Source organism: Sus scrofa, chromosome 5, assembly GCF_000003025.6.
Source record: "Sus scrofa isolate TJ Tabasco breed Duroc chromosome 5, Sscrofa11.1, whole genome shotgun sequence".
Lineage (NCBI taxonomy): Eukaryota > Metazoa > Chordata > Mammalia > Artiodactyla > Suidae > Sus > Sus scrofa.
The window spans coordinates 44198888-44222901 of record NC_010447.5 but is presented as its reverse complement, the minus strand read 5'-3'; the positions used below and the strand labels follow the sequence as shown (position 1 = coordinate 44222901).

Here is a 24014-nt window from a genome sequence, read left to right as displayed (position 1 = left end):
TATTTTATATAAAATAGACATTTCCAGAAATTTTATTTTGGTAAGACCTAGGCAAAGTGTACATAATCAGACTTAAATGGGAGAAATACGTTATGGGAGATAAATTTCTAACTGCCACAGCAAAAGTAACCAAAATGTACATTTATATACAACTGATCAAAGCAGGGAAGAGAATCATTCTGAACAAAGAACAGGATGCAAGTATTTCCCTCGGACAAAAGGAGGGATGGGTGGGTCATAGCAAGTCAAATGATTTCCACATTATAAAAGCAAGCTATGGCTTCTACAGATATTTTAATTCTTTAAGAGAAACTTTTTAAAAATCTTTTTTCCCCCAGAAACATAAGAAAAGCACTAATTTTTATGTGTACAGACTGCAAAATAAGAGTGGTTACCTCTACCATGTTAAAGCCCCTGGGCAGTACAGTCCCTTTTAGGGTGGTTTGTGTATGTGTTTTGTTGCAGTGGTTATCTTAATTTCTAAAACAAAGGACAACACTTAGCAGTTATCTTTGCTTCAGAGGCAGAGGGCTTTCCCTTTGGATTCAAGGGACCCAGAGCTTGATAGGTCCATAGAATGAAACAGTCCTTTAAAGGACTACAAACACGACTGAGACATTTGGTGTCTTGTCCTGGGTGAGTTGGCTCCTCAGTGGCAGAGCAGGACTAGAATCCAGATCTCCTGCTTCTTGGACTGGGTCTCCCCTTCCATGGACCAATAAGACACAATGCACATGGGAAACTTCCAAAGGTGACACAGCATGTGAATCACTGAGAATGGGAAAATAAATACTCCAGGATTTCTGAACAGACATGTCTTTTCAGTTTGGGGAAAATGTTGATCTAAACTTATAAACTAATTCTGACCACATATTGTGATGGGTGCTAATTTTACAAGTTACATGCCCTAAAGGTTTTAATGGGAAGGATCCTTGGTAACCACAATGAAACATTTTTATGTAAGCCAACTGATAGGTATCGATTCTGTTGTGACTTTTTATTTTACTGATAATAAGCCATAGCTTTGATTAAATTTATTTTTTTAAGTTATATGGCTCTACTTAAAAAAAAAATAAGGAAGGAAATGCTATTTTTGGAAGCCCTGTTTAACACATTTTTTCACACCAAAAACTTCAAGAGTAATCATAAAATGTTAAAATATTTCCCCAATCATTTTTTGGCATTGTAAGTTTTTATCTTACTCAATTACAGCCTAAATACAAAATTTGACAGGTATTTACTCATTTAAAGTGTCAAAAGATGCCATTTAGATAGTTTAATTTTGCTATTATTGGGAGATACCAACATACAATTTAATCAAAGTAAATGTGATTTGGAAACCAGGAAAAAATTTAAAATAAATAAAACACCTCTAACTATATTTGCTTAGAGTGCTGTTACTAATATCCTATAGATTTATTGATCTAAGGTATAAACCCATCACAAATCAGAGCAAAAGCTTTTTTTAAGCTGATTCTTATGAGTACAAGTAAGAGATAATAAACTGACAAACCCTATGACCTGGCCCCATCTATGAGTTTTGTATACTGGGCACCTTGTCTGTCTGGTACATTCAAACAGCAAAGCAACTCCTCTCCATCTGACAACCAAGAATTCTGTAAATATTAAGGTCAAATTATAGGTCATTTACCACAAATGCAAAACTGCCACACCCAACCCTCCTGTTTGTCAACCTTGGAATAATAGCCTCAACCAACCCATTGTGCTGTTAAGTCATTCTTTAGAATTCTGGGGCTCATTTTAGTCTAAATTTTAAAAGTGAAAATTGTAAAAGATTATAAATGTCTTTGGAAAAGTCATAAACTCTAAGTTACTAGCCTGCAACGATTCTACAGCCTAGCTGCATATTAAAACTACAACCTGGGCAGCTGGGGTCCAGGGATGTCCAAAAGCATGCAGGTCAGCCTCCCGTCCAGCTACAGCTGACAGTACCCCTGTGTGAGGAAAAAGATCTCAACTATCAGCTGAATGCAGCTTTTCAATCTGAGGGGCCTAGAATGTTTAACACAGGCAATACAAAGGCCACATTTGGCTTTTCATTTTTAGATCAGTTTCCACAGAATGGCTTGGATTTGCTCATTTAGTCTTGAAAAGCAGGTGCAAATCGCTGCAAAACCCTGTATCACACAAGGTGCCACTTGGTGAGCATGTCAGACTCAGGTGATGGGGGGTGTGAAATGCTGTGGGAGTTTGGAATCCAAGTGCTAGGCAGTCCTCTTTGCTTTGTGATAGGCTTCAAAATAAACAGATCAAAAAGAACATAGCTTGGGGAGTTCCCACTGTGGCTCAGTGAGTTAAGAACCCAACATAGTGTCTGTGGGGATGCGGAGTCCATCCTTGGTCTCACTCAGTGGGTCAAGGATCTGGCATTGCCACAGGCTTCATCATAGGTCGCAGACATGGCTTGGATCCTGTGTTCTTGTGGCTGTGGTGTAGGCTGGCAGCTGCAGCTCCGATTCAACCCTAGTCCAGGAACTTCCATGTACTGCAGATGTGGCCTTAAAAAGGTAAGAAAAAAAAAAAAGAAGAAAAGAAAAAACAGAAGAAAAAAACATAGCTTAGGTTTTCCTAAAAGAAAATTTCTTTTCCTCCAAGGTATCTGGATCTTTGGTTTAGCTCATTATGTTCCATCACTGAACCAGGTTTTATGAATACCATTAACAGAAGGGAAACATCTGAAACATTTCAAAAATCCTGAATAATTCTGAGGGTTGAAATAGCTTGTAAAGCCATTCCCATGGCTCTGCTATTGAAGGACATGTGAAAGGACTGATAGGAGAATTTGAAGGAAAGGAGAACTGGCTCCAGGTAGGGCAGCAGGGCAGGTTAGATAGACTGGCAGTAGGAAGAGACTCTGTACTGTGAAGAGAAGCTGAGACAAAAGAGCCAGTGCTGCTCAGGGCAACAGTCACAAATTAAACTCTGCTCATTGAATCAAGTGTTCATTCAGCCAGACCGAAGCCACTCCTGTCTTGGCCTCGGCCACCTTCCCTCCTACCAGGACCCAGTGTGAAATGGAACTGCAGGCCCCTTTGTTCAAAAATTACTTAGCACGTCAAGCACAGCATTCAACCAAACACAAGATGCTTCTGCCTGCAGGACCCTGAGGGTCTGCAGAGATGACACATGCATGAAGCTGGCTCTGCAATTTCAGCTCAGAAAGGGACTATCAGGAGTTTCCTTTGTAGCTCAGTGAGTTAAGAGCCTGACCAGTATCCATGAGGATGCAGGTTCAATCCCTGGCCTCACTCAATGGGTTACGGATCTGGTGTCGCCGCAAGCTGTGATGTAGGTCACAGACAAGGCTCGCATCTGGTGTTGCTGTGGCTGTGGCCATGAGCCAGCAGCTGCAGCTCCCAGGCAACCACTAGCCTAGTAACTTCCATATGCCACAGGTGAGGCCCTAAAAAGAAAAAAAAAAAAAGGAAAGAAAAAGATTATCAACTCACACGCCAAGCAAGCAAACTTTTGTTAAGGGCACCTAGATGGATGTCCAGGACTCACCAGGGCACTCCATTTTTATTTTAATAAGGATGAATTCCACATATTATTTCATGTTGCAGGAGCAAATAAAAATAGCTATTAAAAAACACTTAATCTTTTGAAAAATAATATGTGATTTATTTCCTTATAGGCACCACTCAACTAGGAAATCTATTTTATTGGCTACATCTTAGGGAACATATTAACTCAGGACAGAAATATCTGATCCAACAAACAATGCTTACTTTTAAGGTTCAAAGAGATGCCAGTGTGTGCAATGAGACAGAGTGACAGAGAGAGAGCACGGGAGAGAGGGGGAGGAGAGAGAGAGAGATGGAGAGATAAGCACCCAAAAGAAGGCAGAAAATATCTCATAAAGGCCATGTGACCCTTTCCTCTCAGAAACTTTTTAGGCTATCATAGCCATTTCGATACTCCAACAAATGTACTCTCATATTTTTAGCATCACTTTTAGGTGAAGCATAATTGTTTTTTCAGAATTTTGGGCTCAATATATTTTTTTTTGGGGGGGGGGGGCACAACCAAAGCATGTGGAAGTTTCTGGGCCAGGGATCAAACCAGAGTCCCAGCAGTAATGATGCCAGATCCTTAACTGCTAGGCCACCAAGGAACTCCCCAATTAACTTTTTTGTTTGTTTCATTAACTTTCTAAGCATGAGATTTTGTTTCAGATTATTCAAAACATTGTAATTCAAATCCTAGATGCTGCTTTTAGCTAGGGACTCATGTTTCTCAAGTTGGGGGCGAAGTAGTTATTTTACAATAAATATGGTAGTACATTTCTTGACCTTAGGACTATAGAAGTATAATTTGGGAGAGGAAATTATTTTAAAATAATGAAAATATTTTAAATGAAATTTTGGATAAATTTATGACTTTAAAAGACTAAATACAAACCTTATAAAACTATTAGAAACAGAAGATCATAGTGGTAATATATGCATTGTTGGATTACTGATAGACACAAACAGATGTATGTTAACTCAAATTCTGTAATCCTTTGCATTTAAAATATTCCTGGCACTATCTCTTTCCAAAGAAATTTTTCTTCCTTTCACCTAGATTTACCTTCACAAAAAATAATAACATAGAGAGGCAGTGCTTTCTGATATTGGGGTTGAAAAGAAGCAGAAGGCTTCTTGCTCTGGCCTGAGCATGTCACAAATGAGGGCCTTTAGGCTATGATATGTGTATGACACTTGGCTTAGCACTGCAACAGCACTGCCCAGGGTGGTGTTTTAAAAGTATTATGATGAAAACCAAACTAGAATCATGTGATCCAATTTCTCCAACTACAAAATCTTTTTTTTTTTTTTTTTTGCTTTTTAGGGCTGCACCCTCGGCATATGGAGGTTCCCAGGCTAGGGGTCTAATCGGAGCTACCGCTGCCAGCCTATGCCACAGCCACAGCAACGCCAGATCCAAGCTGCAATTGCGACCTACACCAGAGCTCATGGCAATGCCAGATCCTTAACCCACTGATCGAGGCCAGGGATCGAACCCACCACCTCATGGTTCCTAGTTAGATTTGTTTTCACCGCGCCATGACGGGAACTCTCCAATTACAAAATATATTACCAAACGGACACTGGCAGCTGATCCTGAATTTGTTTGGCTTTAACAAGTTAATAATCAATACAGACTTTCTGGAGGGGCTGTTAAAACTTAACTACTTTGTAATTTTGTTTTATAATTTTTGTATGATCAGTTGTGGAAGCTGCTATGAAAACCACTATGTACAGAGAAAAAAATGTATGTATATATTAAATATTTTATAAGTTATGAAATAAATAACACTGAAAGACAAATGTCAAATTGTAAGGTCAACTTTGCCATTTCTATCTTTTAAATATAAATATATATATATTTAAATTATAATTATAGGTCTTTTTTTCTTAGATTTTTTTGAGCATTCTCCATGAAATCTCCAAAATTACAAACACAGAATTAAGAACTCCGGTTCTAGCACTCATATTTTAAGCACAGAATTCTCATTAAGACTAGGAATCAATTGGGCTCCTTTCCATCTATTTAGACTCTATGAAGATCTCTGTAATATACTGTAAAGATTCCTCAATGGTTAAATATATTTTTAAAAAATAATAATCTCAGAACATCTGAATGTTAAGATAATAAAGTAGAACATTTCTCTCGATTAATACCTTTAATATTTCTCATGTAGAATATACTATTTTTTTCTCCACCAAAATAACAATATATTTGGAGGCAGAAACACTTATGATTTTTTAAAAGCACTTATGAAATCTTAGAGCAGAACCACTACTCTCTTAATACTTGTAATAAAGTTAAAATAATTTAAACCATCTCCATAAAGACTCAGGGGTACTATGATCCTTGACTTCCCCCCTAGGAATAAGACTACCCATACACAATTCCAGAAGCTTCCTTTTTGATACATTAGGCAATGGGAAAACAGCTTATATCAGAGAGGAATTTAATTTACTTCTCAATAGGTCTCTAGCAATATTCTCAGAAGGATATCAGATAAAGCTCACTTAACAATAGCCCTTTTCCCCCATATATTCCAGAAGGTTCTACGAAAACTATTAGATACTTATTTCTGGTTCTGGAGAATTAAAGGAGCTACCTCTTGATAGAGTTTCCCACTTGCTTTATCCCAGAGGATTTATCTTCCTTGAAATATCTCCTCTTTTGACTTCATAGCATTTCAAGCCTCTATTTCTGGGACACAAATGTCTGCACTAAGACATGGATTTCTAGGTTGGAAAAGCAGACAAATATATGAATTTGGAATCTGGAATTAAACCAAACAGAAATCTGTAAAATGTGTAGTTGCTGTTTTCCTTCCCTCTCGGGCCTCCTGGCCCTTGCTTGCTGGCTTCATCTTCTTTCATGGAAATGCAAGTCCTGGGCATAGGGGGACCAGCAGGTGTCCCACAGTGGGCCACCCTGAACTTGGAGCAAGAGGAAAGCTGCATTGGTTGTGACCCAACTGGTGTGAAAGCAAGGCTGCCATCCCTTCTTCCTCTTCCAAAGGCACCAGCACTGTCCCTTGAGACTGGGTCAAAGGCTGCTACATTTGATCCTTTTCCTGAACTTCTTGCAATCTTTTTTCTAGTCGGTCCAACTTGGCGAGATTTTCCTGCAGCAGTTTGCTGTCTGGAACCAGCTGAAGGGCTCTCTCGTAATAAGCTCTTGCAGACACGTAGTTTCCCTGTCGAGAAAAAGAAAGAGAATAATTATATTCTGTTCCATCAGAACACTCTCCTGGAAAATGGGGAGCCTAAGAAACACGCCTCCTGGCTCATTTTAACATAAATGTCTGCCTAAGGAGACCCTGTCTGCATGTGTAATTTTATCCTTATCTGTTGGTGCTCCTGGAGAATCCATTTAAATACCAGGCCAGATGGAGAATGAAAAGGATAAGAGTTACACCATAAGGTTAGATGGCAGCAAAGCAGAATTTCAATTCTACTAAGATACAGTACAAAGGTACCATTTCATAGTGTTCTCACAGGCTAGCACTTACTCCTTTGTAGTCAAGTGGAGCCATGGCACTGGAAATTCATATTGAGAGGGAGGGGGAGTGAGAGGACTGGGTTGGGGGGAGATGTGTGTGTCTGTGTGTGTGTGAGGGAGAGACAGAGAGAAAGAAATGTTTTTGAAATTCCAAGAGTAATGATTTAAAAAGTAAATAGTTCAGGAATTAACTGTACCTACTTTGTGGTAGAAAGTAATTTTTTTTGCTTTTTAGGGCTACACCCACAGCATATGGAAGTTCATGGGCTTGGGGTCGAACTGGAGCTGCAACCACTGGCCTATGTCACAGCCACAGCAATGCCAGATTCGAGCTGAGTCTGTGAATTACACTGCAGCTTGTGGTGATGCTGGATCCTTAACCCACTTAGTGAGGCCAGGGATCAAACTCACATCCTCATGGATACTAGTCGGGTTCTTAACCCAATGAACCACGAGGGGAACTCCCAATTTTTAATCTTTTTTTTGTTTTCTTTTATGGCCACACCTGTGGCATATGGAAATTCCTGCGTCAAGGATCAAACCTGCGCCTCCGTAGCACCTGAGCCGCTGCAGTCGGGTTCTCTTAAACCCCTGCACCACAGTGAGAACTTCTTGTAGGAAGTATTTTAATTTTCAGCTTAAAACGTAAAAGCAACTTTTGTCTAATACAGGCTTGAATGCAAATGTTGAGTTTTTATAAACAAAAAAGAACTGATTATAAATAATATGGAATCAAGTTTAACCCATACTCAAGACCTGTGACATTGTCTGCTGGGTACTCTAAATGCAGGCAGGGAGGTATGTTACTCTGGACTTGCTAAAGACACCTGTCTCCACCCTCTGTGGGCTCCCATCTGATTTGTTCAATGCCTCCTTAACTGGCAACTATGTGCGCCAGGTCCTAGAAGGTCCCTGGCAAACTAGTCAGAATTACTAACTTTTTTCCAAACTCTTTTCTGCCACCAAAAGTATTCCTTCTGTATGGTCGACCCTCTTTCAGATCTGTGTACTGCCAGGTCTCATAGCTAAGATCGGTAGAGCTCTCTCCATTCAAAAAGAATGTGAATTTGCTCTACTTTATTCGCAGTTTCAGCTCCATGTGGATGAAAACCAATTACTCTCTAAACTTCTATTGCAATTTAAAATAGCATCTCTTGGGGAGTTCCTGCTGTGGCATTGCGGAAATGAATCCGATTAGTATCCATGAGGATGTGGGTCTGATCCCTGGCCTCGTTCAGTGGGTAGGGATCTGGCGTTGCCGTGAGCTGTGGCGTAGGTCGCAGATGCAATTCAGATCCTGTGTTGCTGTGTCTGTGGTGTAGGCCAGCAGCTGTAGCTCTGATTTGACCCCCACCTAGTCTGGAAACTTCCATGTGCCACGAGTTCAGCCCTAAAAAGCAAAAAAAAAAAAAAAAAAAAAAAAAAAAGTATCTCTTGCAGTGAAAGAACCATGGAGCCATGTAGCACTAGCAACCCATATGTGTTAAATGCTTAACTATTTCCCAAGTGAACTAACATGTGCCAAGACCTTAGAAAAACACCTGACACATAGCAAACACTCAGTGTAATGCTGTTGTTGTTGTTATTACATGACTATTTATGTGTCAATGAATATACACTGTCTATTTCTTATGGAATTAATTTGTCATAATGATGAAAAGGGGAGCAAAATGACAGAATAGAAAATGGTACAATGGGAATCCAGGCTCTGGCAGGTGTGCACATGAATATATTTTTGATGATTGACACTGAAGAGAATTCTGAACAAATGAGAACCTGGATTTAGCTACATTACTGTTTTTTTCAATTCACATATTTCTTCAGAGTGTCTCCTGATGTTTATTAAGCTCAGCACATATGTGCAGACAACTGCACATCCATCCCTGGCTCTCAGTTCTCAGAATGTGTTCCTACTGAGGGTGATTTTGAAGTTGTTTTCCCTAGAGGTTTCTCTGAATGTAGGCCTCAGCCTGATGCCACGTATCTCCTTCTCTGATCACCAGCTGATTCTATCCTTTCACACAAGATCTAGTCTTTCCCTCCAACTGCTTTTTTCTTTTTCTTTTCTTTTACAGCTGTACCCTTGGCATATGAAAATTCCTGGGCTAGGAGTCGAATCGGAACTGCAGCTGAAGGCCTACGCCACCGCCACAGCAATGCTGGATCCAAGCAGCATCTGCAATCTATGCCGCAGCTTGCAGCAACCTTGGATCCTTAACCCACCGAGCAGGCCAGGGATCAAACTCACAGACTCACAGACACTATGTCAAATTCTTCACCTGCTGAGCTCCAATGTGAACTCTAATTGTTCTTTTCTTGATGAAAATGGAAATTTATTTTTTTAAAGTTATATACCATAATTGAATGTCCCCAATTTTAGATGCTAGGAAGGGAGCTTGAATTATTGAATTTCTAAAAATGTCCTAGCTTCTACAATAACCAATAGTCCTATGTGGCTATTTAAATTTAAATCAATTATGATTAAGAATTCAAGGAGTTCCCCACTGCAGCTCAGTGAGTAAGGGCCCAACATAGTCCCTGTGAGGATGTGGGTTTGATCCCTGGACTCGCTCAGTGAGTTAAGGATCTGGCCTTGCTGCAAGCTTCAGTGTAGGTCCCAGATGTAGCTCGAATCTGGTGGTGGTGCGGCTGTGGTGTAGGCTTCAGCTGTAGCTCTGATTCAACCCCTAGCCTGGGAATTTCCATATGCTGTGGGTACAGCTATAAAAAGAAAATAAATAAATTTTGAAAAAAGAATTCAGTTGCTCACTTGCACCAACCATATTTCAAGTGCTCAATATTGCCTTGGATGGTATAAGCATAGAACATTTGCATCATCACAGAAAGCTCTATTGGCCAGTCCCATTGTAGAAAATGCAGTGTCATAAGGCAGGCAGAATTGAAAACAGTAACTTTGTGATGTGGTCCAGTTGATGCAACTCTTGGATTATCAAGAATGTATTGTAGCTGTTTTGTCCATCCATTTCATTTTACATAAAACCTCACGAAATAATATCATCTTTCACTACCAAGTAGCATAAACAAGAGACAACTCCCCTCTCTTTGCATCATCTCTTTGCAAAGCCTTATTCCAACTCTCAAACTCACCCGAGCCCTCAGTCTTTCCTAAGCTACACCCAGGCTCAGACAAGAAGTGAGCCCCAGGAAAGGGATTACATTGCTTGATTCACACGCTTCCTGGCAAAGACACAGAAAATTAATGGTTGTTCTTGAAGACCTCATAATGATAACCTGCATCCTAATAGCGACATCAAAAGGACCACATCCAAGCCACGTGCCTGGTCTATATATTTGTATTGGATTGCGTCATATGAATTTACTGATATTAAACATTTTGCTTTTTAAGAATTTTTATGGGGTTTGGTGTTCTTTCTAATTATGAAAATTGGTTTTCGTAGGGTCCAAGACTTCCATTTGATAATAGAAGAATCAAAATCTTGACTAGCCTCTGGGCCTTGGAGCCCTTATGTAAAATTAGAACTTGAGCATCCCCTTATGTGGTCTGACATATAGCTCTTAAACAGGAGGTCTTATTTTAAAAAGGAAAGCCAATACTTCAAAGAAAAACACCAGTTATTTTTCAGGTGGTCCACCATACCACCAAGCCTGGGCTTACATATTTAAAAAAAGTTCCCACATTCTGGTGCAAGAACACCATCATTGGTCAACACGCAATTGCTCCCCTTCTTTCCCCCGTAGATGTTCATCCCTATGCTGCTCCTCTGTGATTCTTTACCCATGTCTGTGGGGGCCCCGCCAAACCCTTAATTCCCAGAGTCAGAAACCTAGAATTGATGCCTTACCACTCTAGCATGTGGTTATCATCAAACTTCTCTCTTCTAATCTAGTCCATTCCAATCCACCCACATTCTACTACCTCATATTACTTCATTTTAGGCTTTCATGACATTAAACATTTGAAAATTATAAACACGGAAATTTTATATTGTTCAACCTAAGAGATGATGTCCACAAAGATGAAAAGGAGGTAAACTAACTTTTAATCAGTGTGTGTGTGACATTTTGAAATAATACACTCAACAGATTCTTTAACCTCCAGATACCTTTTCAGGGGAAGCCCCTCTTAAAGCAATGAGTTCACTTGCTAATCTGAAAGAGTTCAATGAATGTATTATTTTTTCTTTATTTCCAGACTTTACGAATACTCTTGAGGGCATTTCCTGTTCTTTTTTAATTAACAATTGAACCCACTGCTTTAAATGTAGGTGTGGACTAAAAACATTGAGGAGGTCCCTGGTAGCTCAGTGGGCTAAGGGTCTGGTGTTATCACTGCTATGGCACAGGGTTGATCCCAAATCTGAGAACTTCTGCATGCCACGGGCATGGCCAAAAATAAAACATATTGAGCATATTATTTGAAAGTGCAATTACTTAATAAATTGTTTAGATATTTCAGATTATTATGTTCTTAGAGTTCTCTGGTGGCTTAGTGGGTTAAGGATCTGGCGTTGTCACTGATGTGGCTAGGGCTTGATCCCTGACCCCAGAACTTCCACATGCCACAGGTATGGTCGAAAAATAAAAAATAACATTATTATATGCCTGTTCTTTTTTTTTTTTTTGCTGCCTTTTTGGGACTACACCCATGGCATGTGGAAGTTCCCAGGCTTAGGGGTCCAATAGGAGCTACCACTGCCAGCCTATGCCAGAGCCACATCAATGCCAGATCTGAGCCGTATCTGCAACCCACACCACAGCTCATGGCAACTCCAGATCCTTAATCCACTGAGCGAGCTCGGCCAGGGATCAAATCCACATCCTCATGGTCCCCAGTCAGGTTCGTTAACCACTGAGCCATGAAGGGAAGTCCATATTTCTGTTTTTATTATTGTATTTCATTTTTGTCTTTTTAGGGCTGCACCCATGGTATATGGAGGTTCCCAGGCTAGTGGTTGAATCGGAGCTGTAGCCACCAGTCTACACCACAGCCACAGTAACTCAGGATCTGAGGTGCATCAGTGACCTACACCACAGCTTACAGCAATGCCGGATCCTTAACCCACAGAGCAAGGCCAGGGATCGAACCCACATCATCATTGATGCTAGTCAGGTTCGTTAACCACTGAGCCATGATGGGAACTCCATATTCCTGTTTTTAAAAGTAAGTTCATTTTATGTCTCACAACTAGATAATGTTGAGACCCTAGAATGACATTAAGATCAGAGCTCTGGTTATTCAGCTCTGATAAATGACATGCTTGGATTTGCCATCTATGTTCCTCTATTAGATCCAGGCTAATAGCTGCAGAGGAACTAGCCTATTATCCCTTCCCATCTGTACAGTCACGGGTCACCTTTTTGTTTTGTTGTTTCTGAGTGACCAGTTTCCACTTAATCGTAAACCCGATTTAGCCTTTGTTTAAATTCTAATCACTCTCTTCAGAGTAAAGACTGATAAAAGCCTGAAAATAAGTTTGCTAAATAAGAGCAATCCTTTAAAAAATGTCAGAACATGGCATTTCTCCACTCAAAGTCCTCCAAGGACCTCAAGTTGTTTGGCACTAAAGCTGAAGACCCTACCATCCCCTTCAAGACCCTGCATCATCTGGCCCTGGGATCTCTCTGACTCAGCTTCTATCACTTCCTCTCACTTGCCTCCTCCCTACTCTGCAAATTCAGAGGCACCTTCTCCCTTCAGGACCTTGGCACATGCACTTTCCCTATTTTGCCACATGGCTTCAGATCTCTGCTCACTAATCACTTTTTAACTGAGGACTTTCCTAACCACCTCAAATTAAAATTTCAGTCCCTTTGGAGTTCCCATAGTGGCTCCGTGGTAATGGACCCGACAAGTATCCATGAGGATATGGGTTCGATCCCTGGCCTTGCTCACTGGGTTAAGGATCCAGCGTTCCTGTGAGCTGTGGTACAGGTTGCAGAGGCAGCTCAGATCTTGTGTTGCAGTGGCTGTGGTGTAGGCCAGCAGCTGTAGCTCCATTTCGACCCCTAGCCTGGTAACTTCCATATGTCTCAAGCGAAGACCTAAGAAGCAAAAAAAATAAAATAAAAAATAGAATAAAAAAAAAAAAAAAAAAAAAAAAAAAAGGAGTTCCGGTCGTGGCGCAGTGGTTAACGAATCCGACTAGGAACCATGAGGTTGCGGGTTCGATCCCTGCCCCTGCTCAGTGGGTTAACGATCTGGCGTTGCCGTGAGCTGTGGTGTAGGTTGCAGAAGCGGCTCGGATCCCGCGTTGCTGTGGCTCTGGCATAGGCCAGTGGCTACAGCTCCGATTAGACCCCTAACCTGGGAACCTCCATATGCCGCGGGAGTGGCCCAAAGAAATAGCAAAAAGACAAAAAAAAAAAAAAAAAAAAAAAGAATAAAATGTCAGTGCCGAGCCTGGTACTCCCTATCTTCTTTCACTATTTTATTCTCCATAGCACTTATTCTCATCTGATATATTTTATGTGTATGTATATATGCATGTGTTTATTTATTTATTGTTTTCCCCTACTAGACTGTTAGCTTCATAAGGACAGGAATTTTCGTCTCATGTGTTCATTCTTGCATTCTTGATACCCAGAAGAGTACCTGGTATATAGGATGCTCTATAAACGCTTGTCAAATGAGTGGATGGATGAATGAATGCCAGTGAATCTTTGATGCCATTATAGAAAATAGTCCCCTCAAGGGTAATTTTCAATTATTTACTCAAAGGTAGCTTTTTTCTTTGAAAACAAACAAACAACCTTGTTTTCCAGTAGGTTAGGGAATAAAAGATACATTAAGTATATTTAAGAAATAGTAAAACTTGGAGTTCCCGTCTTGGCGCAGTGGTTAACGAATCCGACTAGGAACCATGAGGTTGCGGGTTCGGTCCCTGCCCTTGCTCAGTGGGTTAATGATCTGGCGTTGCCGTGAGCTGTGGTGTAGGTTGCAGACGCGGCTCGGATCCCGCGTTGCTGTGGCTCTGGCGTAGTCTGGCGGCTACAGCTCCGATTAGACCCCTAGCCTGGGAACCTCCATATGCCGCAGGAGCGGCCCAAAGAAAGCAAAAAGACAAAAAGACAAAAAGACAAAAAAAGAAATAGTAAAACTTTATCTTGACAGTGAGTCAAGCTGTAGGAAAATAAGCTATAGTGATTAGCTTAGCTCCAATAAAACTTTAGTTCACATAGCAGGTTTCATCAGCTCTATGATGATGCTTAAGTACACATGGTTCTTTCATGATAAACTCATAAAATCTAATTTATACAGATTTATCTTTAAAATGGCTTCATGATATTCAAAATCTAGATAATACAAAGTGAACATAGACTGTGGTAACTTCACTTTTAAACACCTATCTCTTTTGTATTCAAATAATTCAAAGAGGAAATTCACAATAGCTTTCTCAATCTTTTAAGACAGAAGAAAGAGAAAACACAAAGGGAAAACCCAGTTCGCATGGAAGTGAATTATTTTCTTACCTTGATGTGCTGGATTCCGCCCATGTTCATCCAGGCCTGTGCTTGATCTGGATTTAATTCCACGGCTGCTTTATAGCTCTAAATACATAAGAAATAGCTTCAGGCTGGGAAACAAGAACCTGTCTTTAATGCTACAGGCTTGTAGAATCCATTTTCTTCAAATGTGGAAATTTAAATGGTTAATAAAATGGACAGCCACTTCTAGTTCACAGGTGTTCCCTTCATTTCTATTATTTTTCAAAACTGATGATTCTAAAGTGGAGGAAACTGAAGTGTGTAATTTTCTTGCAGAGCTAACCTCTGGACTTAAAGAGGCTAAGGACGCCTGCTGGGAATCCAGGTGATTTCTATTATAGTTCATCATCTCCCACTGGCCTTGACCTGCAAGAAAATGGTACTCTTTGGCCTTTTTCACTACAAATGGCGTTTGTAAGAAAAACATTTTATTTGCTTATTTTTTGGCTGTGCCCATGGCATATGGAAGTTCCTGGGCCAGGGACCGAACCTGTACCACAGCAGTAACCAAGGCCACTGCAGGAACAGTGCCAGATCCTTAACCTGCTGAGCCGCAAGAGAACTCCAGAACACTTTTTTTTTTTTTTTTTTTTTTTTTTTTTTTAATAATCCTAGAATCTTAGAGTAAAATAGCTTAACCCTCTCACAATATCACTGACCTGATCTTTTAGCCTAGGCCTAAATTCTTCCAGGGACTGGTGTTCAGTATCTCTTTAAGGACATCTATTCTACTGGGGGATGGTTTTAATCATTAGAAAGCCGTTCTTTTTCTTCTGCCTTGTGAAAGGTCTTCAAATGTTTGAAGAGAGTTACATATTTCTCAAAAACATTTTTTTTTTTGTGAATAACAAATATCCCATTAAATGTCATATCCATGAGGTATATTTTTAATATTTTGCATGTTGTTTTGCATCAAAAGGTATGCTCCCCACTGAGTCTTGATTTTAAGAGTGGCTGCCTTCCATTCTGGAAAAGGCAAAAAACTGCAGGGACTGAAAACAGAGGAGTGGCTGCTGGGGGGTCCAGAGAGAGGCCGACTAAAAGGGGCAGGGAAGGAAATTTTGGGGGTGATGGAGCTGTTCCACACTGTAACTGTATTGGTTACATGTCCAAGTGCCTTTGTCAAACCCACAGAACTGTACTCCAGAGAAGGTAAATTCTACTGATGTACATTATACTTTAATAAAAAAGGAGTAAGAAAAAAAAGAGAGGTCACTTTAAATATAAATAAAGGCTAAGAGTACTGCCTTCAATTACAAAGCTAAGTATCAGTGTGTATATTTTAATTCTTGCTATTTTCCTTTGCAGGAATCCACCATAGATACCTAGATCCATAGATAACGAGAATCTGCCCATCGCTCCTCGACTTCAGTTTGAGGAGAAAGAACCAAATGTTAAGAAATTGTATTCTTGGGAATTCCCATCATGGCATAGCGTAAATGAATCCGACTAGGAACCATGAGGTTGTGGGTTCGGACCCTGGCCTCGCTCAGTGAGTTCAGGATCCAGCGTTGCAGTCAGCTGTGGTATAGGTCCCAGATGTGGCTCGGATCTGGCGTTGCTGGGGCTGTGGCATAGGCTGGCAGCTGTGGCTCCAATTGGACCCTAGCCTGGGAACCACCATATGCCACCGGTGTGGGCCTAAAGAGCAAAGAAAGAAAAAAGAAAAGGAAACTGTATTCTTAAAAAGCCACTAAAGTGAACAGCTTAAAAAGATGCCAGGAGTTCCCGTCATGGAGAAGCGGAAAGGAATCCGACTAGGAACCATAAGGTTGCAGGTTCCATCCCTGGCCTTGCTCAGTGGGTTAAAGATCTGGCGTTGCCGTGAGCTGTGGTGTAGGTCACAGACGCAGCTCAGATCTGGCGTTTCTGTGGCTGTGGCGTAAGCTGGCAGCTGTAGCTCTGATTAGACCCCTAGCCTGGGAACCTCCATATGCTGCAGGTGCGGCCTTAAAAGACAAAAAGACAAAAAAAAAAAAAAAAAAAAAGCCAAATTAAGATAAAGTATGTTTTGTGGATTAATTTTTATCAGCAGAGAAAGGAGTGTAGAAGAGTCACATATTAGTGGGTCACAAATGTGATCCATCTCAGACCCTCTAAGAGACCCTGACTGAGCTTCGTAACCTCGGAGTCTCAGTTTATTCTACTGCAAAATAGAGACAATGACCATGCCTTCCTTATATGATTGTCGTGAAGATTAAACTACTTAACACATGTGAATTGTATATAAAAAGCTAACCGACTGAGCTGCTATTTTTGGCCACTGGCTCTACTCCTACTCTTTACAAATCTAGCTACCCTATGATTATTTGATCCATTGGTCAGGCAACTAGAAAATACTTTTTAAACACAATATATATAAGATACATATAAATGTAGACATCATATCAATATTCAATTAAATATTAATAATGATTAAATTGGCATGTTATTATAAATAACTAAAGACCATAATGAAAGTGTTTGCAAGGCAGAGAAGAATGCACAATTTCCGCTTCAGATGTGTCACCATTTCTGTTCTGAGCATTCACATTCAAATTAGTTTTCTCCACATACCTTTACCTATGGTTTCCACTATCTTAAAAGCTGTTTACTACTCTCAAAAACCATTTCGTCATTTGAAATGTTACTTTTCACCCATGATATGTTTAGTGCAATTTTATGACTTCATGAATTCCAACGTGTGGCTTTACCCAGGAAAATGTATGGTATGTCTGTACGTTTCTGTTTCTGTTGGCACATGTCTCTTTTTTATGTCAAATCATGTTGTCACTGTACTCTGAAGCTGCACACACTGAACACTTCTAAGACGCAATAAAGAAGGAAGGAGTCCCTGGGCACAAGGAAAAGTCCAATCTAACTGCGGATCAAAACCACTTGCTCTCACATGCACAGAGTGGAGGAGAGGGAGGGACGGGAGGCAGACACCTAACAATACAGTGTAATATGTGACACTTTCAAATGACTGGTAGAGACAGTGTTTTAGGCGTTCAGAGGACAAAAGGTCACTGGGAGAAGGGATGGACCAGAGGCTGCCTGGGGACACAGGCCTGTGTAGGCAGATGAGTGGGAACCTGCTGGGGGGAGGGTTTAAGGGAGGTGGGATGGGGACTGTGTTACAGAATATGTGGAACATCAAAGCTTGTCTGGTCCAGCTGAAATAGTGGGTGATTGGAGGCAGAGAAAAATGAGCAAAAGAGGGAAGAGGTTTGAGAGAGAGAAGGAAGCTGGTGTGAGGTCAAAATACAGAATGCTTCAAACATCCTTAAAGGTTATAATTCAGAGATAATGCAGAGGTATTATGGAACTCCTAATGGTTGAAAACTAGAGGCTCAATTATAGAAAAAACCATCTGGAGTTCCCGTAGCGGCACAGCGGAAACAACTCCGACTAGGAACCATGAGGTTGCAGGTTCGATCCCTGGCCTCACTTAGTGGGTTAAGGATCTGGCGTTGCCGTGAGCTGTGGTGTAGGTCGCAGACGCAGCTCAGATCTGGCGATGCTATGGCTGTGGTGTAGGCCAGCAGCTGTAGCTCCAATTCGACCCCTAGCCTGGGAACCTTCATATGCTGTGGGTGCGGCCCTAAAAAGCCAAAAAATAAAATAAATAAATAAATAAAAATCTTATAACCTTACGTCAATTAATAAGAAAGTTCGCTCCACGAACATGCCATTGATCTCAGATTTTAATATATATATTTCATTAAAGATTAAGGGAGTATCGATTTTAATCCATAGATTTAATAACAATATATATTATTTTAGTATTTGTACCTCGAAAGCTTTGTCGAGAAGATTCTGCTCTCTTAGTTGGTTTCCTTTAGTGAAAAAAAGTTCAGATATAACTTTTGGGTCCTTTGGTTTCAGCTTGAGAGCCTTGTCTATAGCATCAAGTGCCTGTACAGGTTGGAAATTAAGAATAAATGTAGATTAGATAAAGAAAAACCAACCTAAACAATAATATTTATACTTTTTGTTCTTATGTATTAACTAGTGTGGTGAGTGACGATCAAAACATGTTCTTTATTGTCTCTGATATTCTCCTCAAGAAATCATGTAGTCCTGGAGTTCCCATTGTGGCTCAGCTGGTTATGAACACGACTAGTATCTACAAGGATGTGGGTTCGATCCCTGGCCTGGCTCAGTGGGTGAAAGATCCAGTGTTGCTGCAAAGCTGTGATATAGGTCGCAGATGCGGCTTGGATCTGTCATTGCCTTGGCCAGATGACACGTGGAGTAGGCCTGCAGCTGCAGCTCCAACCAGACTCCTGGGCAGAGAACTTCCATATGCTGCAGGTGACCCCTTCCCCTGAAGAAATAATGTAGTCCTGACAAATAGTCCTGACAAATAATTTCCTTCTATTTCAGATTTTCTATTTATATTAGTGACAGTGAAAAGTCCCATCACGATCACTTTACAGGATCACATTGAAAGAAAGCAAGATCTGGGGTTGAATATTTTGCCCTGACCACATGTCCATCTGGACAATTCCAATAGCCTCCTCTCAGGGCCCTGGTACCCACTCTGCCCCCAGCACCCACTGCTTCATCCTCTGCAGCCAGAGATTCCTTTGAAGCATGAATCTGACGATGTTGCTCATAAAACCCTAAAGCTCCTTCCAGGATAAGGAACAAAATCCTTGCCCTGGTCCCAAGCCTTGGGGTGAAGTCCCCAGCAACCTCTATGGGTGCATCAAACAGGTGCCCTGCTCCCTCATCCTCATCAATCCCTCTATGTTGACACAGGGCTCTCACACATACTTTTTCTTGCCTGGAACACTATTCCTTGCCCCCTTTGGTGTAATAACTCCTCTTCATTACTCAGCCCTCACTTGCACATCACTCTGCAGGGAGCCTGGCCACCTCGACCACTGGGGTTCCCCGATTGTATACTCCTTAGGGACCACACCACTTTTCATGACATCACCAGGCACAGCTATAAATCCACACTGGTTTTGTGATTACTTGTTCAATCTCCATCTCCTCTTCAACAGTAAACTCCACAAAGACAAGGGCAATGATTTTTTTTTGTTTCCATGCTGCTTTATTCCCATTGCCCACCACGGTGTCTAGCATAGAGCAGGCACTGGATATATATTTTGTTGAATCAGTTCACAAATGTGCTGGTTACATGACTTTTTAAATGGAGATAAACAGTACAGTTGCAACACAGGATCATTGACCTGTCTAACAAGGTTGTTATGAGGATTCTATAAAATATATTTGGAGGAACAAGGAAGATGTTAATGCATACAAATGTTAGTCTTTACAGAGTTAGCTGAAAATAAACTGAGTTAATACCACATAAAATCTTTAAACCAGGGATGAACCAAGAAAACAATGTACTGTTCTTTCAAAGGGACATCTTAGGAATCAAGTAGGTATCAGTGAAAAGTGCCCAGAAGACAGGCTATGTCCACTGTTGATGTCCAAGACTGCTCAGTCCCATGAGTGTGCAGATGGGAGGGTCATGCAGGGGCACCCCAAACAACTCCCAGCAGCATCCTCTCTACCTTATCATGCTGCTCCTGCTTGCTGTGGATGGCCGACAACAGGCGATAGCATTCGAGACATCCAGTCTCCTCAGACACGATATGATTGGTAATCTTTTCAGCTTCTTTTGTCTGACCCATCACGGCCAAAACCTGAGCCTGCAAAACCACAACCTTGGCTTAGAAGGCACTTGGTTATGACTTTATCAAATAAAGTATTCAAGAAACACTTCCCACAAAAGTACTCAGCATCTATTTGTGTCTCACAGAATGGGGTCCTTTAACACAGCTTATAGGCTTTAGTTTTTTGTTATTTGTTTCTTTATTCAGGCATGTGTTTGTACACGCATGGAGGGAACATCAAAGCTATCCAATGAGATAACCTGTGCCTTTTTTTTTTTTATTAGAGTATAGTGGATATACAGCCAATTTCTGCTGTACAGCAAAGTGACCCAGTCACATATATAAATATATATATATATATTCTTTTTCTCATATTATCTTCCATCATATTCTATCATAAGAGATTGGCTATGGTTCCCTGTGGTATATAGTAGGATTGTGCCTTTTTAAAAGTTAACTAAACATGTCAAAAGAGAAATTTTGTCCCATGGCTTCAATAGAACACTATGTTTCTAACAAGGTAACAAGTATGTTTTACTGAAAAAGAAGAGTGATGATCTAAAAACTGAAATAAAAATATGGTTGATATTAATTTTCTTGAATAGGATCACTTTACTGTAGTTATGTCAGAGAACATCCTTGCTCTTGGGAATTATTCACAGAGTTCTCTTCATGGCACAGTGGTTAACGAATCCGACTAGGAACCATGAGGTTGCGGGTTCGGTCCCTGGCCTTGCTCAGTAGGTTAAGGATTTGGCATTGCCATGAGCTGTGGTGTAGGTTGCAGACAGCTCCGATCCCGCGTTGCTGTGGCTCTGGTGTAGGCCGGTGGCTACAGCTCCAATTCAACCCCTAGCCTGGGAACCACCATATGCCACGGGAGTGGCCCTAGAAAAGGCAAAAAAAAAAAAAAAAAAAGGAGTTATTCACTGACGTATTCAGAAATAAAGAGTATGAGATCTATAGCTCTCACATGGCCCAGGAAAAAAAAAGGACCTATTAATAATATGTTTATGTACACACAGATACCTAAATATGCATATACATATGCATATATATACACATATATACATACCTGAGAGGATGATAAACATATGCATCAAAGGGCTTAAAACTGATCAATCTGGATGGAAGCGTACATGGGAGCTACTTAAAATTCTTGCAAATTTTTCTAAGTTTGGAATTATTTCAAAACAAAACTTAAAAGTGTTTTTAGCATCCATGTCTTTGGCAAATGACTCTAATATTGGTTGTATGAATATTCACTGCATGGATACAGAATAGCATTCCAGTTCCCATTCCAAAGCTGACTGACTGTAGACTGCATGCGAGCGTCTATTCCCTGCTCCTTTTACTTTCTTTACTTTTCTTTCCCCTGTCTCCTCACCAGTGCCAGGCGGAGTTCCCTTTGGGAAGGCTGAAGTGCCACGGCTTCCCGGTAAATGTGCAAAGCCTCTTCGTATCTGCCGGTGTTGTAATACAGAGCTCCCAATGGTGATAATATCTCAGCTTTGCGTGCCACCTGCAGGGCACTGAATTTGGAGAAAAAAAAATTGACACTTTTTTGTAACAGGTACGTTTCCAAAGGTTGAAAATGGAATTTGGGAACCACTGTCCATGATTTGAGACTCTATTTCCATAGGATCTTTGTTTCTATATCAAAAAGAATGTTAAAAAAAATAATCATGGTGGCACTCTCTGATTTCAAGGAGGATTACAGCTATCGCTTCAGAAAACAATGGACTAACAGAAGTGGGAATTAAATTCCAACCTTGGTTTAGCACCATGCTCTAACCTGCAGGCAAAAACATTAACTGGGATACCATTTATTCCCAAAGTACCATTTACAGTACTGTTCTCTTTAGAGAGGAGAATTGTTATTGCCTGCCTTGGCAAATTTCCTAGTATCCTGACAGTGTCTGTTCCAATTACCTGAGAATTTGATGGGCAATTACAGAGGTCTTTGGATGACTTACAAAGTGAAGGAAAAAAAAAAAAAAAAAGGAACTTTACCGTTTGTACCATTCTTCAGCCACACTGTTGTCCCCCAGTGATCTGTACAGTCTCCCCAGGTTCACCATGGCCACGTGATGGCTTGGGCTAAGTTTGATGGCCTGTTGGTAATGGGTCACTGCCTTCTCTGGAGAGCCTGTAACCAGGAGTGGGTTGGTAAGAGCAGAACCTGCCTTAATTACAAAATACACAAACTCTTTCATTTCTCTTATGATGATCATTCTTCTTACAGCCTTACTACCAGTTATTCAGTTTGGCTTCTTCTCTCTGCCGCTGCCTAACTTTGGACCATTTCACTATCTATTTTATTTTTCTTTCTTTTTGGTCTTTTTGCCTTTTCTAGGGCCGCACCCATGGCATATGGAGGTTCCCAGGCTAGGGTTCGAATTGGAGCTATAGCCACTGGCCCACACCAGAGCCACAGCAACGCCAGACCGGAGGCGCGTCTGTGACCTACACCATAGCTCACAGCAATGCCGGGTCCTTAACTCACTGAACAAGGCCAGGAATCAAACCCGCAACCTCATGGTTCCTAGTCAGATTCGTTAACCATGATGGGAACTCCTCCATTTTCACTTCCAAATAAATTAATAATAAAAAAAAATCAATAAAAACTAAAACCTATTTCTTTTTATAAAAATGTATTATTTTAGTCCAAGTGTTTTCTGGCCATTGCCCTAGCTAACATGATGTATGAGATGATCAGTGATTGCTATTTATACAAGATACAGTTGCTTCTCATTATACAAGAAATGGAATAGGCTATAAGAGAATGGAAACTGTCCTGAAGCAACGTCTAAGGGTCTGTCACCATTGCTAAACTCCAACATAGTGACTGAGGCACTGCTTTACATAAGCAGGCATCTGCTCTATCATGACAATCTCTTTTTAAGTCATACTTTTTTATTGAGAAGGTATTTATTGAATAGGACTTTAAAAATAGCAATAATACCACCCTGTATTTGTCTAGTGCATCTTATATTTTAAAACACTTTACTTAAATGATCTCATATGATATTTGCAGGTACTTTTGATAATGTTAACTACCTTTTGATACTACTTAGTGCCTCTTGGGGTCTAAGAGATATTTAAAAACTATGATCATTTTACAGATACAGGCACTAAAGTACAAAGACATTAAGGAACTTGACAAAAATCCCAGGGCAAGGGAAGGTCAAGGCCAGCTCGGGAATCAAGGTTCCCCAAAGAAGCTTCCTAGTGAATGAATTGACAGGACAGCCTGAAGTTCTACATCAAATGGCATGTTTATTACCTGCGCAGACATTGCCTCAAGTCTGCCTTCTCTGAATGAAAGTTTGACCAGGAGGTGCCAAAAGGGACTCTCTATACGTCTAGGTCTACGTATATAGGTCATTGATGATAGCGAGAATTCCATCAGAATAAACACACGAACACAGTGGGAGTGGAGGGAAAATATACAGTGTGGTCAGTGAGATTTAGGGGGCTTGGGGGCTGAGGTAGGATATTGTATTGTTGAATTAGAAGGAAGAGGGCTAGATCAGGCCAATAGGTCTCTTCTGGTTCTTATGTCTTTATACCTAATTTATTATTATGTTACTAATGAACCAGCAGGTGGCACTACAAAACAATTTTACAGGTGAAAATAAGGGACGTTTCCTAGGTGGATCCGAATGTACATTTAGGTTCTATGAAACAGAAGAGCTTCAAATACCCTAGAAAATAAAAACTCTTTTGAAAATTTCATATTGACAAAAGGATTAAAACTGAATCTTATTGCAGGGTAGGCAGTTTAATGGTCAACACGAACAAAGTGATGTTCTTATATTAAATCCAAATATCTTTTCACTGTGTGTAAGTACTCATAACATGCCAACAGTACGCAGGGCACGCATCATCAAGAAAACAGAATCC

The 24014-nt window shown here is 40.6% G+C and overlaps 1 protein-coding gene across 3 annotated transcripts in view; it reads right to left on the bottom strand.

Moving 5' to 3' along the window:
* The window catches only part of TMTC1 (transmembrane and tetratricopeptide repeat containing 1), a 309190-nt gene continuing 285178 nt past the window's right edge, over positions 3 to 24014 (bottom strand). For 2 of the 3 annotated variants that reach the window (XM_021092125.1, XM_021092124.1), the window contains exons 15-20: positions 22122 to 22257; positions 21496 to 21640; positions 20007 to 20144; positions 18268 to 18390; positions 14479 to 14556; positions 5283 to 6721 (exon numbers count right to left, since the gene is read on the bottom strand). In XM_021092125.1, coding sequence (XP_020947784.1) covers positions 6581 to 6721; positions 14479 to 14556; positions 18268 to 18390; positions 20007 to 20144; positions 21496 to 21640; positions 22122 to 22257 — 761 coding nt within the window. In that variant the 3' untranslated portion in view covers positions 5283 to 6580. Of the gene's footprint in view, positions 6722 to 14478; positions 14557 to 18267; positions 18391 to 20006; positions 20145 to 21495; positions 21641 to 22121; positions 22258 to 24014 lie in introns of all 3 variants that reach the window. The other variant, XM_021092123.1, reaches the window with a different exon arrangement.